This window comes from Micromys minutus (assembly GCF_963924665.1).
Source record: "Micromys minutus genome assembly, chromosome: 1".
Classification (NCBI taxonomy): domain Eukaryota; kingdom Metazoa; phylum Chordata; class Mammalia; order Rodentia; family Muridae; genus Micromys; species Micromys minutus.
In genome coordinates, this window is record NC_137969.1 from 247,880,962 (window position 1) to 247,900,320 (window position 19,359).

The window sequence follows — 19,359 nt, forward strand, 5'->3', positions numbered from 1 at the left end:
TTTCAAGCTGTGCGTGTATGCATATGCACCAATGCCTTTTACTTCCTATTTATATCGTACTTTGCAAACCGAGAAAATATGTTTATGTTATATAAAATTTGCATAATGACTGCACTGGAAGTTTTTTTTTTTTTATCACACCTTACTAGTTGCTTATTGTTAGTAACTGTTTCCATTAAAAACAAGTTTGCATCTTCCTACTGCAGCATGGCTACATTGTAAATATCTGCCATTCAGCTCTGTTTAGTTAAGACATTTTTAAGAACTTGATACATGTAGTCCCTGTGAAAGACTCCACTTCTCCCAGTCTTGCTGTTCATGTCTTGTTAACCCTTTTTCAGGGAAAACAGTTGATTGCTCCTGTTTTCACATTTTAGAAATATGTTTTTATCTGTATTTTCATCTGTTTGTGTGTTTTATATACTACTTTATTTGAGTGAAGCTACTGTGGGGTGACACGGTTCACCCTGTGTTGACTGGTTCTCAGAGGAATTGCTGCACTGATGTTGGACAGAAGAGGGCAGGAGAGACTGTAAGGAAAGGATAGTTTACAGCTGTTTGCCACTTTAATTACAGATGTGGGGCAATTTTTGTGACTCTGAATAATTTTATTTACTGATGTTATGCATTTCCCCCACATAGTTAAGGACTTCCTTCTTTTTTTTTTTTTTTTTTTAAAGAATCATTTATTTTTATTTTATATGAATACACTGTAGCTGTCTTTGGACACATGAGAAGAGGACATCAGTTCCCATTACAGATGGTTGTGAGCCACCATGTGGTTGCTGGGATTTGAACTCAGGACCTCTGGAAGAGCAGTCAGTGCTCTTAACCACTGAGCCACCTCTCCAGCCCCAGTTAAGGACTTTCTTTATGCTTTGTTGATTATTGTTTAAATAGCATTTTCTAAAGTACCTGAACATACTTTTATTAGTACTTGGTAAAATATCCAAGTTAGAGCAATTTGGGAACTATGAGATATTTTGGCCATTTCTTAAAATTTGTATCTGAAGTGGAGAGATAACCTGTAACAGGGCTTGATGACACAGTGTGACATAATGTAGGTATGTGTCTCTTCACCGTCCAGTTGCTAATTTGTCTTCTTTATTAACCACTACACTCATTTATTCTCTTTGATTATTATTTTTTCTTTTTTAAAAAAGTCTTTCTTCCCCCCTCCCCATCCTTTGTCTCCCAGGAACAAGTTGGAACAGAGACAAGTGCGGTTCCATCAGAAACTGTTCCAGCATCGGCTTCTCTGTTGGCCTCTCAGGTACTAAGTGTAAAAAAAGCACAGAGAGTTTGGTCAGTGGTTTTGATATTAGAGTGGCATATCGATTTCAAATGAAGGCTCATGCTAGACTATTAAAATTGTGGAAGTAGTTGACTTGAAGCCTGTACGTTTTCTGTGTTTTAAAGTTAAAGGCAAGCAGATACTTGATTTGGAGCTGTTAGGAAGCTCTGTCTAGCTCTGACTTGTGGTATATATACATTGGCCTCAGCTACACTGGGAGGCTCGGGCAAGTTTCTGGGGCTGAGACAATCTGAGCTCTGTGGTGAGACCTGGGCAAAGGAAAGGAGGCAGTTGCTGACACCTCAGAGTTCTGCTCACTTTCTCAAAGGGTTGCTTGTCTGCTTTGAAGCAACTGCAATATATGTGAGGTGACTGTGTGAAGTGCATTCCTACATGCACATTTCCTACTCCACTGCCCGTTTCTGCAGTTTGTCCACTGATCATTTCACCACAGCCATGGCGCCCCATTGTGGTTATCTTTGAAAGTATTATCATTATCTACATTATCTACATTATCAAAGTAGAGTTCATTCAATTGAAAGGATTTATAAACCAGTCAAACCACCTCAGTTATGCTGATTTGAAAGAATTGGTCTTGTGCCCTGTGATTTAGAGTGGGGCTTTATTGAGGAGGTCCTAGTGTCTCAGTACAGCATTAACACATAATTGAGGTAATTACAGATAATTGGGAGCATCTTGAATTTAGCTTCGGAATAATCCTTGGTTAAAGGCCACAGGAAGGAGAAGATGGGCTTTCCATTAACTGTGGCTGAAGCTGGCTGAGGACTATGTGAGACTAATGAGTGCTCTCAACTTCTGTATCTGTGGAAACTTGTCATGAAACATTTTATGATTTATCTCTGTATTTTGGAATGATGCCTTGTAATATATATAATTTATAATACAATTTTTTTTAATTCTCTAAATGTTTAGATAAATTATTGTTCAGTTGTATAGTTAATTTTATAATTTATAATGTCAGAAAATAACTGCTAACTGCTAGTTCTATGTATCAGGTGCATTTAAGCATTTCCTCCACATGAGGGCACTTAGACACCACATTTTGTTAGAGCAGTTAGTATCTTAGCTAAACTCAGTCCAACATTAACAATGTTATTTATTAATGGTTTCTTTTATTCTTTTTTTGTGAAACATTTTTAAGATGTGAATTTGAAGTTACTGGAATAATTTTTGATAAATCATGAAAATGATATTTACGCTATTGTGGAAATTTCTCCAAGTCAAGAATATATAGGGTTGTAATAATTATGTTTATTTGCGCTGCATATTTTCCATTTAGAATTGCTTTTTGTTTATTTGAATACTTGCCTCATAATAATGCTGCATCTTTTCGTAGGAGTAAGCAGTGGGAGACACACCCTGTAAGCCACAGTGCTTTAAACTGTGCTGTGTTCTTTGCTTTCATTCTCAGAAAACATCCAGTACAGACCTTTCTGATATCCCTGCTCTCCCTGCAAATCCTATTCCTGTTATCAAGAATTCAATAAAACTGAGACTGAATCGGTAAAACCACCTCAGGGTCCATAAACAGTATCTGCCAACTCAACCTGTTGTCTTCAGATGCTTAAACAAAAGAAAGAAAGAAAGAAAGGAAGGAAGGAAAAAAGGAGATTGGAGGGACAAGACTAGACCTGACTGACAGTGGGTTTAGTTTTTGGTGACCTCCTTACTTGGGCTCATCAGCACTGGATCAGAAGTCCAGGTTAGTATGTGAAGCCAGGAGTACTATTGTTATTGTGTTAGCAACAGTTGCATTAACTATTTCAGAAAAATTACTGCCTTTAAGAAGGAAACAAAGCAAAACCCTCAAGCTATGTTTGTATCCATAATTGACATCCGGATCGGGTTTATGTGTGATGCATTGTTTGGAAAATTGCAATACAAACTGGCATAAGAACTCCTTATTCTGATGATGCACTTTTACGTATTTTTTTTATTAGAAAGTAGAACTAATTTTAGATTTTCAGCTTAATGGATTTTCAATTTTTTTTTTCCCAAAGAAGTTTCTTTACAATTAGTCTCTAAATTGGATTCCTTGTGCAGTGGTGTACCATTCTGCCTCAGAAAGGACAGGAGGAAACCTGCTCAGTCCTTACGGGCAGCTGGAACCCTTAGGGAGAATTGTCAATGCTAAGGTAGACTTTGGACACTGAAAGAAGAATTAGGCGATACTTGGTTTTGATGAGGTTATGATTAAGAAGTAAATATTTCTTTTATTTATAGAGTTGTTTTATAGTGCATACAAATCAGCAATCAGCCAACAAGTGCGGTCTTTGAGCTTTCTCAAGCTCTGTTCTTTTGCCTTCCGTCTGTTAGTCTTCAAAAAGATAGTGCTTTCTCCACCTGCCCCCCTCTTTTTTTTTTTTTTTTTTTTTTTTTTTTTTTTTTTTTTTTTTTTTTTTTTGCCTTTCTTTTTTTCCTTTTGCTTGTATACACAAGGTAAGGCTTACTTCACAGAGACCAGAATGCCAGTATTTTCCTAAGCCATGACATGTAACCGTGACCCTGTGGCTACATGACACAGAACACTAACTTTGGTCCCATGGCTAGAACTTGAGAATGACTGAAAGCCATACCTGTGACGCATCTCCGGAGGATGGCCATTTGATCTCTGAGAGGATTTTTGTACACTCCACACAGAACTCCTGTTCCTGTCTTAGACAAATTGATTTTCAATTTTAAAAGTAGGCAAAAAGGCATTTTCTTCCAGATTTTTAAACTAATTTTTATTTTTAACCAGTTTATCAAAATTTGTCAGTGAATTTTACATACAGAAACATTTTAAAAATCATTTCTAATAAGCACTTGACGTTCAGTCAGCTTTCCACTTTTGAATTTTTTTTTTGTTCTATCAAAAATTAGAAACCTTTAAAGACAATGATTTCTCATAATTAAGTAACAGAATTCTCATCCATCTTGTGACGTCTTACGGATACCAGATGTTGATAAAGTCACTCTTGTTAACCTGGATAAAGCAGGCCTGTAGCAGCAGGTCTCTGTGTGAGCATGGTTCTGGACCCTTCATTCTGCTGCATTCTGTCACACATTTGTGCATTTTCATGTCACACTGCGGTTCCCTAAACTCTCCCATCCTTCTAAATTCATTTCCAAAGTTGGAGTATAGTCTTTCCCCTTAAGCTATGCATTAATTAAGGCTTTCTTTACCACTTACATTGTTTATATACAGTGTTCTGCTCTCCACCTTTGCTCTGCAGTCACCTTGCCCTTCCTCCCACCACTTGAGTAAAGAAGACGGTCCGCTAACAGGTGACATGTACCGGTGTCTGTGTGTGTAGCTTCAGAGTTAGATTGACATCACCAGGCACAGATTTAGTCTTGTCGTTTTGTTTACACATTGGGGAAAATTCAGTTTAATAAACGTTCCATGTAACTGCATCCAAGTTTCACCAGGCTGGAGATATGGATCTTTTCTGTGTAGTGACTTTTTACTTCTAGTTTCCATAACCTGGAGATCAGACTGTTGCTTTCGCATGATGTAAGTAGTGTCTCATGACTGGAGTTTGCTTTGTTTTATAGTATCTGTACTCCTTGTATTTTTCAAGAGCTATTTTGTAAACAGATGATGTATTTCTCCATTGAAAACACAATAAAAAAAAATGGCACAAATCCCACAGTTGGCTGGTTTCTTTTGACTCCCCCCCCCCCCTTCAGTGATCTAATCTCATTGGTTCTATGAATACATAGGTAGCGGGGCCCAAAATGAAGATTGGAATTTAATGTGCTTATATTTGGCAGGTTTGTTTTAGGTTATCCTGTTTGTAACCCAGTACTAATATGTCTCACATGATAGGAGGCGTTAGTTGTTCGCATCAGTGATCTTTGGGGAGGAAAGTATGATCAGAGCTACGGTGAACGGTTCCATTATCTGCAGTAGTGTTCTGTCTAGACTACACACTGTACATTTTCTCTTATTGGTGCATATGGCTCTTCGTGTGCTGGCTTTGAAGTAGTTTGTGTTTCTCTGTCAGCAGGTGGCACTGTTGTTTTTCAGTAAGTTTATAATTGTATCTTACAAACAGCTTGACTCTTGTTTATTTTATTGGATCAAATTTTGACATTTTTCCTAAACCCTCACATTCCATAAAAGAGAAATGGACTGTTTGAGTTTTTGTTGGCCAACTTTTTAGGGATGATTATCTTAGTGTCTTGTAGAGAGACTTTTATATAAAAGTCATTTTCTAAAGGGTTAGCTGCTCTGCAAATTCATCCTGTCTCTACAACTCCAAATGCTCAGAACCTTCATCATGTATGTGACTTCAGGCTGAAGTAGAATGACAATTTGAGGCTTACTCACAACACCTACAGGATTGAGCTTGCCTTGCCCCTACTCTGGTAGACAACTAGCAGTGGGGTCTGGACCCAGCTTCCTGAGGTTTGTCACTCGTGTAGCCCATAGGTATTCCTGTATCTTGTTGAATTAGTAAAATGATCATTGAAAATTGAGTGCTTGTGTCTTGAGTAGATTCTAGAATAAAACTTTTATTTCTAATTAGCACCTCTTTTTTTTTTCTCTACACAGAAAAATATTTTAAAGCTCTGCGTAGTGTTAATTCTGGCCACATTCAAGGTAGCAGCAAACCATCAGCAACTCCCAGTAGTAACTGACACAGAAAAGGACCAATCATTGTATACACTGTAGGCTGCCCTGCATGACCCTAGCACCTCGTGCTGAATGAATTGTTTTCTATAGACATTGCACATACATTTGGATCTCTTGCCTATTTTTATTCTAATAAAATCAACAGTACTATGAAAATAAGTTGCCCTTTTGCCTGAATTATATGGGTTTTTTGTTATTTTGTTTGTTTTTCTTCTTCTTAAGTTCACACTTCTGTTATGCCCAGACCACAAATAGATGCTGTCTTGACTCAGACCTGAGCTTGGTAAATGAGGTGGTGTTTTGTTCTGTGTTACACATGGCCTTCAGGTGTACACAAACAAGTTATTTTTCATTCTGTGTGGTATTTCTCATGGTTGTAGAACTAGTTTCCCCCTCTCTACCAATTTAAAGATTGTTGCCATCTCCCTAGGATTAACAATGGAAAGAAAAAAGTAAAGGATTATGCTGTTTGGAGGGCTGGGGCAGAACCTGGGTGTTCACCGTGTGACAGGCAAGCACATGACTTCTAAACTGCACTCACAGCCCAGTACAAACAGTACCATCATACATGACTAACAGTGATGGGGACTAAGCAACGTTTGCTCAAGCTCAGTCTTCTGTAAAAACCTTTTTAAAAAACATCCTGTTAGAGTTCTTACAACTGTTGGTTCCAAGTGAATGATGGCACATGTAATCCCAAGGCGATAAGATTGAATTTTTTGTGACTTCATTCCATCAGGTGGGTCACTTTTGCCTGCCTTTGTCTTCCTTAGAGGTCTGCCCAAGTCTCTCCTGATCTGGTAATGCCCGAGTTGCTGAGCAAGTGACACTGTTGAAAGGAATTAAAGTACACCGTCCTATTCCTTGTCTCAATCCTAGGCCCTTTTTTCTTGTTGTTTTAATGTTTGCATTTAATGCACCTTCCTGGTTGTTTCAAGCCACAGGACACAGGTACCTCCAATCCTTCAATCTTCTCTTAAGCACTTGTGCTGAAGGATTTGACCTTCACACTGACTGACTGACTGCTTAGAGAGCTTTCCCTTCCCCAGAACCTTGCCACAGGCTGATCGCACAGCATCAGTGATGGGAGCACTCCAAGCCTGGCCAGTGTGGACAGTTGGACAGAGGCTGCGGTACCCAAAGGCACCTCGGTGATACTGTCCAAGTTGGTCCTGTGGCTATGCCTCCAGCTTTCTGAGGCCTCCTGGGTGCTTGGTGGTTGTTGGTCAGGTGTAGCTGTGTCTTGGCTCAGGGGACCCCAGAGTTTCCAGCTCTTCCTCTGGATGGTGTGGCGGTAGCATCAGTGATGGCAAGGCCTCTGTGATGTGGTTGGCTTCAGTATTGCCTCAGATTTCTTGCTTCAACTGAGGTCAGAAAACAGTGTTCAGGGGTCACTTCTACCATGACATTTGGGACTTTTTAGATCGTGTGTTCCATTTTAAGACAACAGGAATAGATTTGTCATATTAAATAGTTTGGATGTGGCCTGATTTTTACTTATTTATGTGTGTGTGTGTGTGTGTGTGTGTGTGTGTTAAAATATTTTACAACCCTCTTAGAAGCATTTCTCTTAATTAATTTATAAGATAGTTATTTTGATCTAGCAGATTTTGTACTGAAAACAAGTAACTTGAGTAATTCAGACATCCCTGTTTTGTAGGGCTCTCAGCAGTCCTGCAAACTCCACCTCAGCCTTGTGTGTTCCACAGCTGGTGTTGAGTAGTCGTGGGACAGTTTCAAGTTTTGAGGGTCTTGGCATGGGCATTTAGTAGTTTTTGCTTCAAGGATGCCTGGAATGAAGTGGCAAAGGTGTTTCTGGGCATCAGAGCCAGTCTTGGCCATTTCTGCTCCCCTTGTCTCTGTACATGATGTGAATATTTGGGGGGGGGGCGTGTTTGGGGCATAAGCAAGCTGGTCTGTTTCAAGGTAGATGTCCCGGCTTTGTGCTTCTCTTGTAGACGCTGTCTCTCTTGGCACAACACCCTCTTCACAAACTTTCACACTGTGCTGTGCCTGGTGCTATGTGATTTCCAGAAATCTGGCATGAGAATCAGGCCTTGTTTGCGTTTTCTAGCTGCAGTGGAGCTGTTAATAAAGAGATTGATGATAAAGTTGTCGAAAAGAGACAGTTGGGCAGAACTGCTCCCCATGAGTGACAGAGGGCATGCTCTGCCTTCACAGCCAAGAATACTGCCCCCAGCAGAGAGCCGACCGTGCCTGGACACCGTGCCAAGACTGTTGGAGCTTCACTGTACTAGTAGGCTCCTGCCTTTGCCTTGCATTTTGCCGTATTCTCATTTCTAGTCCTAGGCTGAGTTGTTCAGAAGAAACATACGCACTGTGACCCTCCCTCTGCAAAACAGTTGTCATTTCTCATGAGTACTCATAAAGTCATCCTGATTTGACTTTGCAAAATTTGAGTTTTAATCGAAAACAGAAAAGCTGTGGTTTTTACTAAAAGTCCACATTTCTTCTAGACTCTGTCCTTCAAGTCCTGATGAGTAAGTAAGTCCTGTCAGCACAGGGGTGTTGGGTGTCACAGCAGTGTCAGTGTGACTTGGCTTCCCATGCTGTTGGAAGCTTAGGACTGGCATTCTGTCTGCCTGTGAAAGCCGTAGAATCTGGGGGCTGGTGGCTTTTTGTTTTATCTTGTTTGCCTTGAGTCCTGTGCCCACTAGACATTGTCTCCTGCATTTCACATCAGTCAGGATACTACACACACAATTTTGACTCTCTGGTATATTTTGGGTACAGTTATTTTTTTGTTTTTGCTTGTTTGTTGTTTGTTTTGGTTTTTTTTTGAGTCAGGGTTTTATTGTAGCTGGCCTGGGACCCCCTGCCTCGCTGGCACCTCAACTCACAGATAGATGTTCGTGCCTTTGTCTTCCAAGTGTTGGAGAGCCTGTGTCAGGCTACCATGCCTGACTTGTCTGTAATTTTTGCAAATTGCCCACGTATATAGTTTTGTTGAATGTAATCTTTTACTGGGTTTTTCTTTTTAAGTCATTGTGGCATTTGGTTTTTTTTTTTTTTTTTCAATAAAAATTTTTGGGACTGGAGAGACGGCTCAGTGGTTAAGAGCACTGACTGTTCTTGCAGAGGTCCTGTGTTCAATTCCCAGCAACCACATGGTAGCTCCCAACCATCTGTAATGGGATCTGATGCCCTCTTCTGGTGTGTCTAAAGACAGCTACAAGTATATTCAAAGTTTTTCTCTTTGAAATGATTTCACTAGCCCAAAACACCCCTTAAACTCATGTGCCACAAATTTAGCTTTTTAAGTACAGTAGCAAAGCCTTTCAGTACTTGCCTGGCGTATATGAAGCCACCCTGGTTTTGAGTCTAGTCACCTCCCCAGTATGTAACTGTATATTCACCCCAATGTAACTGACTCCCACAATCGTTGTGACAGCTGAAAGTAAGGCCCAGTTAGCTGCCCAGACGCTGGCACAGGCAGGCGCTCATACTTTGTAATTGCCATCTCTGGGCAATATTGGAAGTTTCAACGTAAGCCAGGATTTCACAAGGAAGTTTTAACATCTCTAATGGGAGACATTTCTCAGGTTTGTCACTAGCTAGTTTTAAAGAGTTTTTCTGTAGCCCTAGCTGTGCTGGGATTCTGTAGACCAGGCTGATCTTGAGCTCACAAAGATCCACCTGCCTCTGCCTCCCAGCGGGTGCTGAAATTCAAGGCATAAGCTATTCACCACCCAATCTTTTCCTCCTTGAAGACTTTTTGATGTGTAACCCAGGCTGGCCTTTTAATTCCAAGTGATCCTAGCTCAGCCTTTGGAGTTCTGGGACTATAGGCACACAACATTGTGCTTAACTGACGCTTGAAAATACCTAAGAGCTAGCCTAACCCATACATGACTCTAATTCTGGTAAGTGGGAAGCAGAGGCAGGAGGATCTCTGAAGTTTGATGCCAGCTTGGTCTATGTAGAGTTCCAGGACAGCCAGGGCTACATGACAGCCAGGCTTTGCCAAGTTGGCTTTTGCAGCAGGAATTTTGAACTATAGAAAGCCACTCTAGCAGATTTGTGCTGCATTGGGCATCTAGGGCTGCTGGAATTATGAGCCCAGGGCCTCATGCATGGTTACACTGTCTACCAACCTGCTGCATAGATAGCTATCCTAGGGTGATGGCCAAGGGGGATCCCCACTCTGGCATGCGGGCATCATAAGGCACCAAGGGCTCCAGAAGGATTGGCCTCGCAGAGAAGAGGTCAGTAGCCTTTGTTGCATGTAAGGCCTGAGATGCCAGTGGCACTGAGGCTTGCATGCCTGTTCTCATGGGTGAGACTCCATGATAAGGTTTGAAACACGATAGAAAAATGCCAGCAGAGCCACCCTAAGCTAGCTCGATTACCCAAGTAGAAGCAAGCCAGAAGCCTTGCTATTGGAATAGGAAGGATTTCCAAGCCCAGTGTGCCCGTGTGGTGAGTGTTAGCATTTGCTCTCCAGTGGAGATGGTAAATGTTGATATGCGTTTGTGGTGTCTGTCCATGGTTATCTCCCAGTGCTTGTTGACCTCAGCAGCTGGAAGTCCTTAACTTTCTTTGTTGGTAGCTAAATGGTCTACAATGATTTCATCTTGGTTAAAAGTAAGATTTAGTAATAGAAGGAAGAATGCTTGAGATTCCGTTGAGGATATGAATTGTGTCGTATTTCATCCAAATGTTTCTGGACATTTTAGGTATGTGTGTGGTTGGTATGAGTAACCCCGCTGAAGGCTTACCAGGTAGTAGGGAAGGAGGTCATCGTGTCTTGGCTTTTGTTTCTTTTTGAGGGGAGAGTTCGGGAATAAACCTGACTTGGACTTACCAGAGAGCAGGCACAAAGCGAGCTGCAGCAGTTTCCAAAGCTGCTTTCCTGCCGTGAGATTTGGATAGGACCAGAGTAAGGAAAACATCGGGGGCAGGCAAGCCCTCTTTAATTATGGTGGGTTGGGAGCATGGACGTCTCCAACACGAGGCGTTCTCTCCTTAATGCCAAGACAAATGCTGTGTGCCACTTGTGAGGAGACGTTGGGCCTGCCTGCCTGCTTGCCTTTGCTGAGGGCTGGCACAGGGAACAGTCCTCCAAAATTACCACTGTAATTGCTGTATGTGTAGACTGTGAAGATGGTGATGTTGGGGTGTGTGCACTTAGGCAGGAGGCTGTATTTTACCTTGGCTGTGCCTTACTCTGACAAACCTGCTCTTTTCCTTGGGAGGCTGGGGTACTGACTTCACATCTAGCTTCACCGTGTCCCAAATGCATGTCTGATGTAAATACCCTTAAAACTGTTATGTGATGGGGTGGGTGGGTGGCTGAGGAACTGGGAGGGCAGGTCTGGAATGGCTTCTGTGAGACCTTGGTAGTACCATATTTGAAATTTGAGGCCTTGTCCAGTCTGTAGTACGCCAGTATAGGCCAGTTCACTTGAAAAAGATTTGCATCTTAGGAATGTTCTGGGAAGGTGGGTCAGTGGGTAAATGCTCACCAACATCTAAGCATGAGTTTTGGGGTAGTTTCAATATGTCCCCTTTAAAGTTGGCTAATTTGTTATTAGGCGAGTTGCTTTAAAACATCTGCCTCTCTTGAGTCTTTTACTGCTGATTTTTGTTGTGGATCCGGAGGTAATACGCACCTATCATTTTAATACTTGAAAAGCAAAGAACTTCCCAGGTGTGGTGCATACCTTTGATCCCAGCAGAGGCTAGTAGGTGTCGATTTGGAGGCCAGCCTGGATTACATAGTAAAAGTGTTTCAAAAATCCCAAACAACTAGAACAAGAAACCAAGGTCAGTGAGGTGGTGCTCCAGATAAGGACGCGAGGCTCCGAGCTTGACAGCCGGAAGCCAGGGCTCACGTGAAGGACAGAAGGTATGCATACACAGAACACATGTGCCCACAAGCAGCACACTTGTTCTTAAACCAGAGAAGTAAAATAGAAACCACCCATAATCCTGTGTCAGGTACTTCCTACTGGCCTCCATGTTCTTTGTACTTTTGGCCAAAAATAGTGAGGGCGTATTGTGTGTTTTATGTTTTTCCTGATGTCATCGGCTGTTGACTAGTAGCAACGGGAGAATTATCTTGGGTGTGCCTCCTTAGCTTAGGCTAACCATCTGGAGCCTGGTTTTAGGCCCTGGAGAAAGATGGTGAGGCCGTCTGGCCCCAGGGGGTGCAGAGAAGACAGGGTGACGGTGAGAATCTGAAGGTCAATAGCAGTGACAGGCAGGGCTGAAGCTTGTCATTCCAGTGAGCGCAGTCCGCCATCCCTCAGTGCTTCCCTTCCATGCCGGCATTTCTACAGCAAGAAAAGAACCATTCCAAATGACCCCACATTAGCTAGAATGACTGGTCAGATGTAGGTTTTCCAAAGAACAAGCTTCTCGTTTGGGTGAGGCTGCTTCACTTGTGGACACAAATTGAGAAGTCTTGGCTCGGCATGGTGAGCAGTGGCCTTTGTCCCTTTAAAATCCAGTTCTTAGAGAAGGATGATCAACATGAACTGCACATGGATGGAGAGCACCTTGCCTCTGGAGGTGGGAGCTTAGGACCATAGAGGGGCGGGGATGTACTGTTTCTGGAGGCTGGGCTTGAGCCAGATTTAGGGTAATGGCTGTGCAGCTTGGTTCCGGGCTCTTGCCCTGTGTGCTGCTTCCTCGCACCCTTGGGAAGCTGCAGGAAGTTGGATCACTTTGGTAATAGGTTTTTGAGCCTCAAACAGCAGGGCCGTCTAGAGCAGGGAGGTGAAGGAAATCATGATGGGTTCCTGTTGGAGGCTCTGTGAGCAGCAACTAGGAGCTGGGCTGTGGTCAAGACAGCTCAACCAACACCTGGCTCAAGCTCCAAGCTCGTAGAAGCCATGAGAAAAGGAAGGCACACACTGCAGTGCCCAAGGGTGGATAGATGATTCCAGTCCAAGGTCCTGTTGGGAGGGTGAGCACTGCCACTGGCTTCCTGGTCATTCAGCTGCACCCTATTCTGGAAATATGCTATTGGCACCTCTGCTCTGACTAATAGAGGTACGTGAGGAACAGTATGTTGAAGTACCGGTGGAGATTGAGACTGTAACCTGTTCGGTAGGACCCACACCTACAGAGTTCTCCCTCTGGAAGTTTTTTTTTGTTTTTTTTTTTTTTTTTAACAAAAACAAAACACAGTTTGCAGATGCACATGTGGAGGTCAGAGCATCTAATGGGAGTTAATTCCCATGTAGAGATTGAACTCAGGTCGTTAGGTTTGATGGCAAATGCCTTCAAGTTGAGCCATCTCCCTTGCCCATTGGGAAGCCTTTTAAAGTCCTTGGCACCCATCATTTATAAATGCTGGGACCTCCACGCCTAACCTGCGCCAGTGTGGTGTCTGGCATCTTGGTCTCTTCTCACTCAGGCTCTGCTTGTTTATTTTTCCTGACCTGCTTTTATGGAATTTCCATTTTTGCAGGCCCACATTTCTCTTAATAGCCCCCAAATCTTGTATTCAACACGCAATTCATGCACGCACACTCGAAAGGAGCTTGACCAAATGACAGTGCCTACCCCCTTTCCAAGTGTGGCAGCTCACAGCCTGAACAGAAGACACTAGACATCCACCCAACCAGAGTGGGGGAAGCTCGGGGTTTCTGGTGGTGCTTGTCTGTCTGGTTCTAATTACAGCTTCTACTGAAGGCTCAAGGGGAGGGTACTTGGTGAACAATGCGAAGCTCTGTCGGGAGGCAGTGGGCTGGGGGCGGGACAGGAGCAGGGCTGTCAGGAAGGGGAGAAATGAGGACAGGTCCTTGAGAGCCTTTGCTAGAGAAGGACTGTGGATATCCATCTGCATACCCGGTGTCCCCTGCTGACCCGGGGCAGGAATGTGTGTGCCTTCTCCCCTTGCCCCCATGCAGCCATGCCACTCAGCAGTAGTGGGGCTCTGGCCCGTGCCCCGACTAAGATTAGTTCCCCAGAGCTTGGCCTGATAGCCTGTTACACATGCTTCTTGGACTATCTTCTGCTCACCATACTCAGCTTCTGCACCAGAAGGACCAACATGTAGGCAGAGAGCCTGGATTCTGCTGTGCTTACCCAAGCTCAGGTGCCTAGCATGAGTGGATTGTGTAGACTGAGCACCCCAGGCCACATGTGGCCTGCTCAACTCCATGGCTGCTCCCTTCATAGCCTAGACATGCTGGTGTGTTACGTGTGTTACATGGATGACCTCTCAGGTATTCTCCCAATAAACCTCTGAAACACAGTTCCCATTGTAGGTAGGAGGAGAGGGGTGTGGAGAGAATATTTTCCAAGGTCTGTACCTTCTAGAAGTCTGAGCCAGTTGCTAATGATAGGACAGGAAAGGACAGGGCACCTGGCTCTGCCAGGCACCGTTCCAGTTCCCTGTAACATTCCTGTTTACTTCTCAAAACAACCCAGTGGGGATTGGATCACTACATGGAGCCCAAGGATTCAGAGAAAGCCAACAGTTTTCCTAAGGGCATCAGCCTGGAGCCATGGATTCAAACCTATGACTCTACTTAAATGGGCCCTAAAGAACCAGTCTTGGGTCTTGAAGTTTGAGTACCAAAGAGTCCTCAAAGCAGAAGCCACCTGCTGTGGTCACAGTCCAAGCTCCTGGGAAAAGGTTCTGACCTAAAGGTTCTCATTGCTGTTTACTAAACAGACCATGACAGGAAACCCAGCTGGTGGAGCCTGGCAACTGGAAGGTTCTTACGGAGTTGAAGGGTAAACCCCTTATGGTAGTAATCGTTTCCTAACGGTCTCCCAATCCATCACCTCCTTCCTGGCTAGTGCAGGTTCTGACTGAGAAAAGCAATTTTTTAATCATGGCCAACAGAAGCATAGCATAAGCTGGCCCTAGAAAGTGGCTTCTGGGTTTCAACAAACTGTTGTGGGCCTATAACTCATATTGATAAAAACAAAATCAAATATGTTATCACTGTCCTAATACCTCCTTAACTGGTTGCTAAGAACCTCAAGGGAAATCAGTAGCAAATCCACATTTGGTGGTAACAGTTTATCCTCCCAAGGAGCAGACTCACTTTAGAGTAACGCCCGAGCCTCAAAAAACAAACAAAACCAAAGTTCCTGCCTTAGAGGACAAAGGGAAGATTCAGGAAGAATGACAGGCAGGCAGGCTGCAGTCTAAAGCTAATCTGTCAGGATCTTGGCCATCGAGGATTATATCTCCCCTGGAACGCAGCCCTGAATCTCAGAACCAAGCAGGAATGGAATGAGTCTTAGGCTGGGCCTGGGTGATCCCATAACCTGTCCACTAAGGTCAGGCTTGCTCTCTCTGGGTGTGCTGGGGCTGCTGAGCTCTGCTGAGCACCAGGACAGGATAGCTGTGAACTTGTGTTCCTACTGTTATGCCTCACAGTCACTGTCCTGCACACATGTCTCAAGCTCTGTCACCCCAGGGCTTCCCTTTTTCCCCTCCTTCCTCTTTTCCTCTTTCCTTCTCTCCTTCCTCTCTCTCTTCCTCCCTCTCTTTTGCCTTTCTTTCAACAAGGTCTCACCATGAAACCGTGGCTGTCCTAGGATTTGCTGTGAAGACCAGGATGGCCTTAAACTCCTAGAGATCCAGCTGCCTCTCTACTAGAACTAAAGATGAGCACCACTGTGCCAGAACTGTGCCTGGCTTAATGTGTTACAGTTGGGGGTGGCCGAGTGGGCTGTGCTACATTTGGAGGTCAGAGGACAACTGAGTTTAGGAATCAGTTCTCACATGATGGGTTCTGGGGACCAAACATGGGTCATCCAACTGTGGCAAATGAGACCCAGATGGAGGAGCGGCACACCCTGAACCACTGGGGACTATCCAGCTATATAGAACAGCAAGCTGAATGCCCAGAGCTAAAAGGCAAGAGCCTCAAGTTGGACAGACATGGAATAGAGCTGACCAGGCTCCTAAGCCCAAGTTGGGCACATAGTATGCCACACTTACGGCACTGGCCTTTCCTTCCAACAACTGGGGGAGCACATTGAACACTGGCCAGGCATCCTATATGCACGAGCACGGGTCTTCAGGTTCCTGTGATAGTGTTGTGCACACTGTAGGCAGGCCGGGTCGTAGGCTTATTTAGCTAACCTGACTGGCCTCTATATGAGGGGTCTCTAAGGATCTTCTGGGTCTTGACAAACCTGCCAGAGGAAAGTTAGACAAGCCTGTATTCACTTAGGAACAAGTTAGAGTGAGTGGCTTCCAGCCGGTCGTTTCTCTCTGAGCCTCAGTTTTCCCATCAATGGGGCCCTTAAGGTGGGAGGTTCTTGGAAGAACTCTGACTCATCCACTGGGTCCTTATTGGTAATTCTTTCTCCTAGGTGATCATTCTAAGGAAGACTAGTGTGTCCTCCCCCCACCCCTGGCTACGAAATGACCCCTATCCCATATTTATGTCTTACCAGCTAACTCCTTCCTGATATGACCCAATCCTGTCTTTGCTGGTTAGAGAAGGACCCCTGGTCCCTTCTGGCTTCTTGGGGAGTCCTGATGAATACAGATATGGCCTCATTTGCATATAAGCACTGGTGCCAATCTGAACCCAGCTGTGTGCAGCGTAAGGTGAAATGCAGATTCCCCCAGCCTGGCCACGGCTTCTCCACTCCGCTAATGGAAAAGCCTTCTGAGTGGGTCCACATTGCATATGCATAAGCTGGCCCTTGGCTTCAGTGGGTAGAGGACGTGCACACGCTTTCCCATCATGCCTCTTACCGCTTCCCTGAGTTTCCGATGAGATTAGCAGGCCACCTGGGCTACAGGGCTATTTAAAATGAGTTGTTCTGGCCCTGGACTAGCCTGGGGTGGGTTGGGGTGTCTCTGAATACTGAACCCAAACCCAGCTCTCTCGGTCACCATCACAGCATGGCGGCAGGAGCTCTCAGATGATGATGACGATGCTCTTCACTTGCTGGGGGGTTGGGGGGTAAACGTCAGCTCTTCTCCGGGCTGTCATCAGCTTGCCTTCCAGCTCCTCACTGGCTCCTGGCCTGAGCCATTGGACTTGCTATTCTTTCCGCCTTCTCTGTTGTCCTCCTGGGCAGGTGAGGGAGAAGAGTCCCCTCTGGTATGTATCAGCACTTGGACCTCACATCTGTCTACTTGGACCCAACACATGACCCCCTGGGAATGCCTAGCACCAACGTGAAGCCCTTTGGCAATGTAAGTGTCAGTGTTCAAAGCCTTGCTGAAACTTGTCTAGGTTCGAAGAAGCTGAGATTAGGGGGGCAAGGCAGTGTATGGGTCCCCTGGGGCCCTTAAACAGAGACCAGGAAAGAGCCGCTGTGAACTGTGGCTAGTGCAGGCATACGAACCATTCCTTTCGGTGCTGTGGTGGGGATGGGGGCAAAGTACCTATTAGTATGTGGATGTTGAGTGCTGTGGTGGGCTAGCCTGTGACCACCTCCATTTTCCCTGTTACCCCTGAATCTCCTAGACACCGATTCTCTCCTTTTGCTCCTCGATGGGAAAGCTAGAAGAGCAGAGAGCTAAATTGAGTTGATATAGCTTCCCCTTTATATATTTAGTGATAAGAAGTTCATTTAGGGATTAGGGGCTGCTTCTTGTCTATGCATCATTAAGCACAGCACATCTGCTGCCGAGCTGGCAATCAGCAGAATATTGAGAAAAGTTATAAAGAAATCTTTGACTCACTTCATTTTCCTGGGTGTTCTGGCTCTCAGACTTGCAGGCAGTGTGCAGAGAGGGGGAAATGGAGCCAGGGCTGCTGAAGCCACACCTTAGGAGCTGTAATCCACCTCTGACCCGCTGCCTTCCGGGGGTGTGTGTATGCGTCTGCGTGTGTGTACGTGTATACAGGCAAAGCAACTGGATGTGTCAAGGAGACAATCTGTAGAGAAGCCATGTGCAGTCCCCTATGGTGGCTTTGCAGGGAAGGAAGGCACCTGGTCAAGAGACGACTGACCCACTAGTACACTAGGCTTGTACACTAGTCCACTACCCTTGTACTAGTCTGTGGTCAGAGGCTAGGGCAGGGAACCATGGCCCTGGACAACCTTGGCCACACTGTTTCTCTCTGTGGTCCTTAGCCCGCTGGGTGGAAAACACTGGGTGGTCTCAGTTTGCTGAGTGAGAGAGGACCATGAAGGAGAGTCTGCCAATGGATGGTTGTCCCAGGCAGCTGCCATGGTAACTGGCAGTCTGATCTTTGCTTGTCAAGTTAAGTGAACCCCAGCTTGGTGATTGCTTAGGGACAGCAACAGGTACAGGTGGATGCTTTTGGAGACCCTGGATACATCAGGGCCCTAGTGACTGCTTCTCTGGCTCCTGCAGCAAGCCTGGGCCAGAGTCTTCCTCGCACATCCCTGTGGCTAATGTCATCTAGCTCCTGGAAGTCCATAGATGGCCTGAGACTGCTCCATCACCTCCTGGGCTACTGTCCCGCATTGTGACATGTATCTGGTTAAACTGCAGGTGTCACTGTTCGTCCTGGAATGGGGACTTAGTGGGCTCAACTAATGAGCAGCACACAAAGGAATCTACCCTGTTCGCCAGGTGGCTGCAACTGGCACTGTGCCTCACCTCTCCCACTGTCCCCTCTTCGGCCCAGGAACAGGCAGATGTGGCCCACACCTTAAAATAGTGGAGAGAATAGCAAGCCACCACAGTTTGTCCTGAAGAAAGACCCGTGCTCACCAGGGAATGCTTGGAGTGTCTCCTTGTCTCTCCTTGCCAGCTTAGGGAAGGAGTGCATTGACCCGGTCTGGAGGGAGGCCCACAGACCTATCCCATGGTAGGATAGGGAAAGGACAGATAAACATACTAGTGAAAAGCCAGGGTGCCCAGGGGACTGTGTGCCAACCAGAGGCTCCAGAGCTGAGGGTGAAATAGGTGTCTCTTATGAACGTCTGTTTAAAACCAACTGGCTGACGTCATTTACTTTGATATTGGGCCCCCTGGGTATCCCAGGCTGGCTTCCAGCTCAGGAGCTTTCTGTCTCAGTCTCTCCAGCATTGGAGTTACAGGATGGGATGTTTGTTTTTAGTCCCCAAAACTATAGCTCCAAAGCTCCTTTTCCTGCACCCGCTGACAGAGACAACCGAGGGGCCTTGGGCAGTGTCCTCTGTATTTAATTTTTGAGACAGGGTCTCACTTTCCTAGGCTAGCCTCAAAACTTATAGCTGAGGATGATAATGAACTTCTGACCCTCCTGCCTCTACCTCCTGGGTGCCGGGATTGCAGACATATGCAACCACGCCTGGCTTATCCAGTGTTAGAGACTGAAGCCAGCTCTCGCTCATGCATGTTAGGCAAGCACTCAACCAACTGAACCCCATGCCCAGCCCCATTCCCTTCTTTTAATTCTACATTTCATTCTAGACCAAGCTCTTGGATATGAAAAGAGCATGTGCTGAGAGTAGGGTTTGGTGGGCTCTCTGTCTAGAATCTTGTTCCATGTCCCAAAGCTGCAGTTGG

General features: G+C 45.1%; 1 protein-coding gene across 7 annotated transcripts in view; it reads left to right on the top strand.

Moving 5' to 3' along the window:
• PAPOLA (poly(A) polymerase alpha) overlaps nucleotides 1–4,937 on the top strand; it is a 47,246-nt gene extending 42,309 nt beyond the window's left edge. For all 7 annotated transcript variants that reach the window (XM_080915703.1, XM_080915707.1, XM_080915704.1 and 4 more), the window contains 2 exons: nucleotides 1,199–1,273; nucleotides 2,727–4,937. In XM_080915703.1, coding sequence (XP_080771829.1) covers nucleotides 1,199–1,273; nucleotides 2,727–2,822 — 171 coding nt within the window. In that variant the 3' untranslated portion in view covers nucleotides 2,823–4,937. The remainder of the gene's footprint in view (nucleotides 1–1,198; nucleotides 1,274–2,726) is intronic.
• Nucleotides 4,938–19,359: the final 14,422 nt, after the last annotated feature.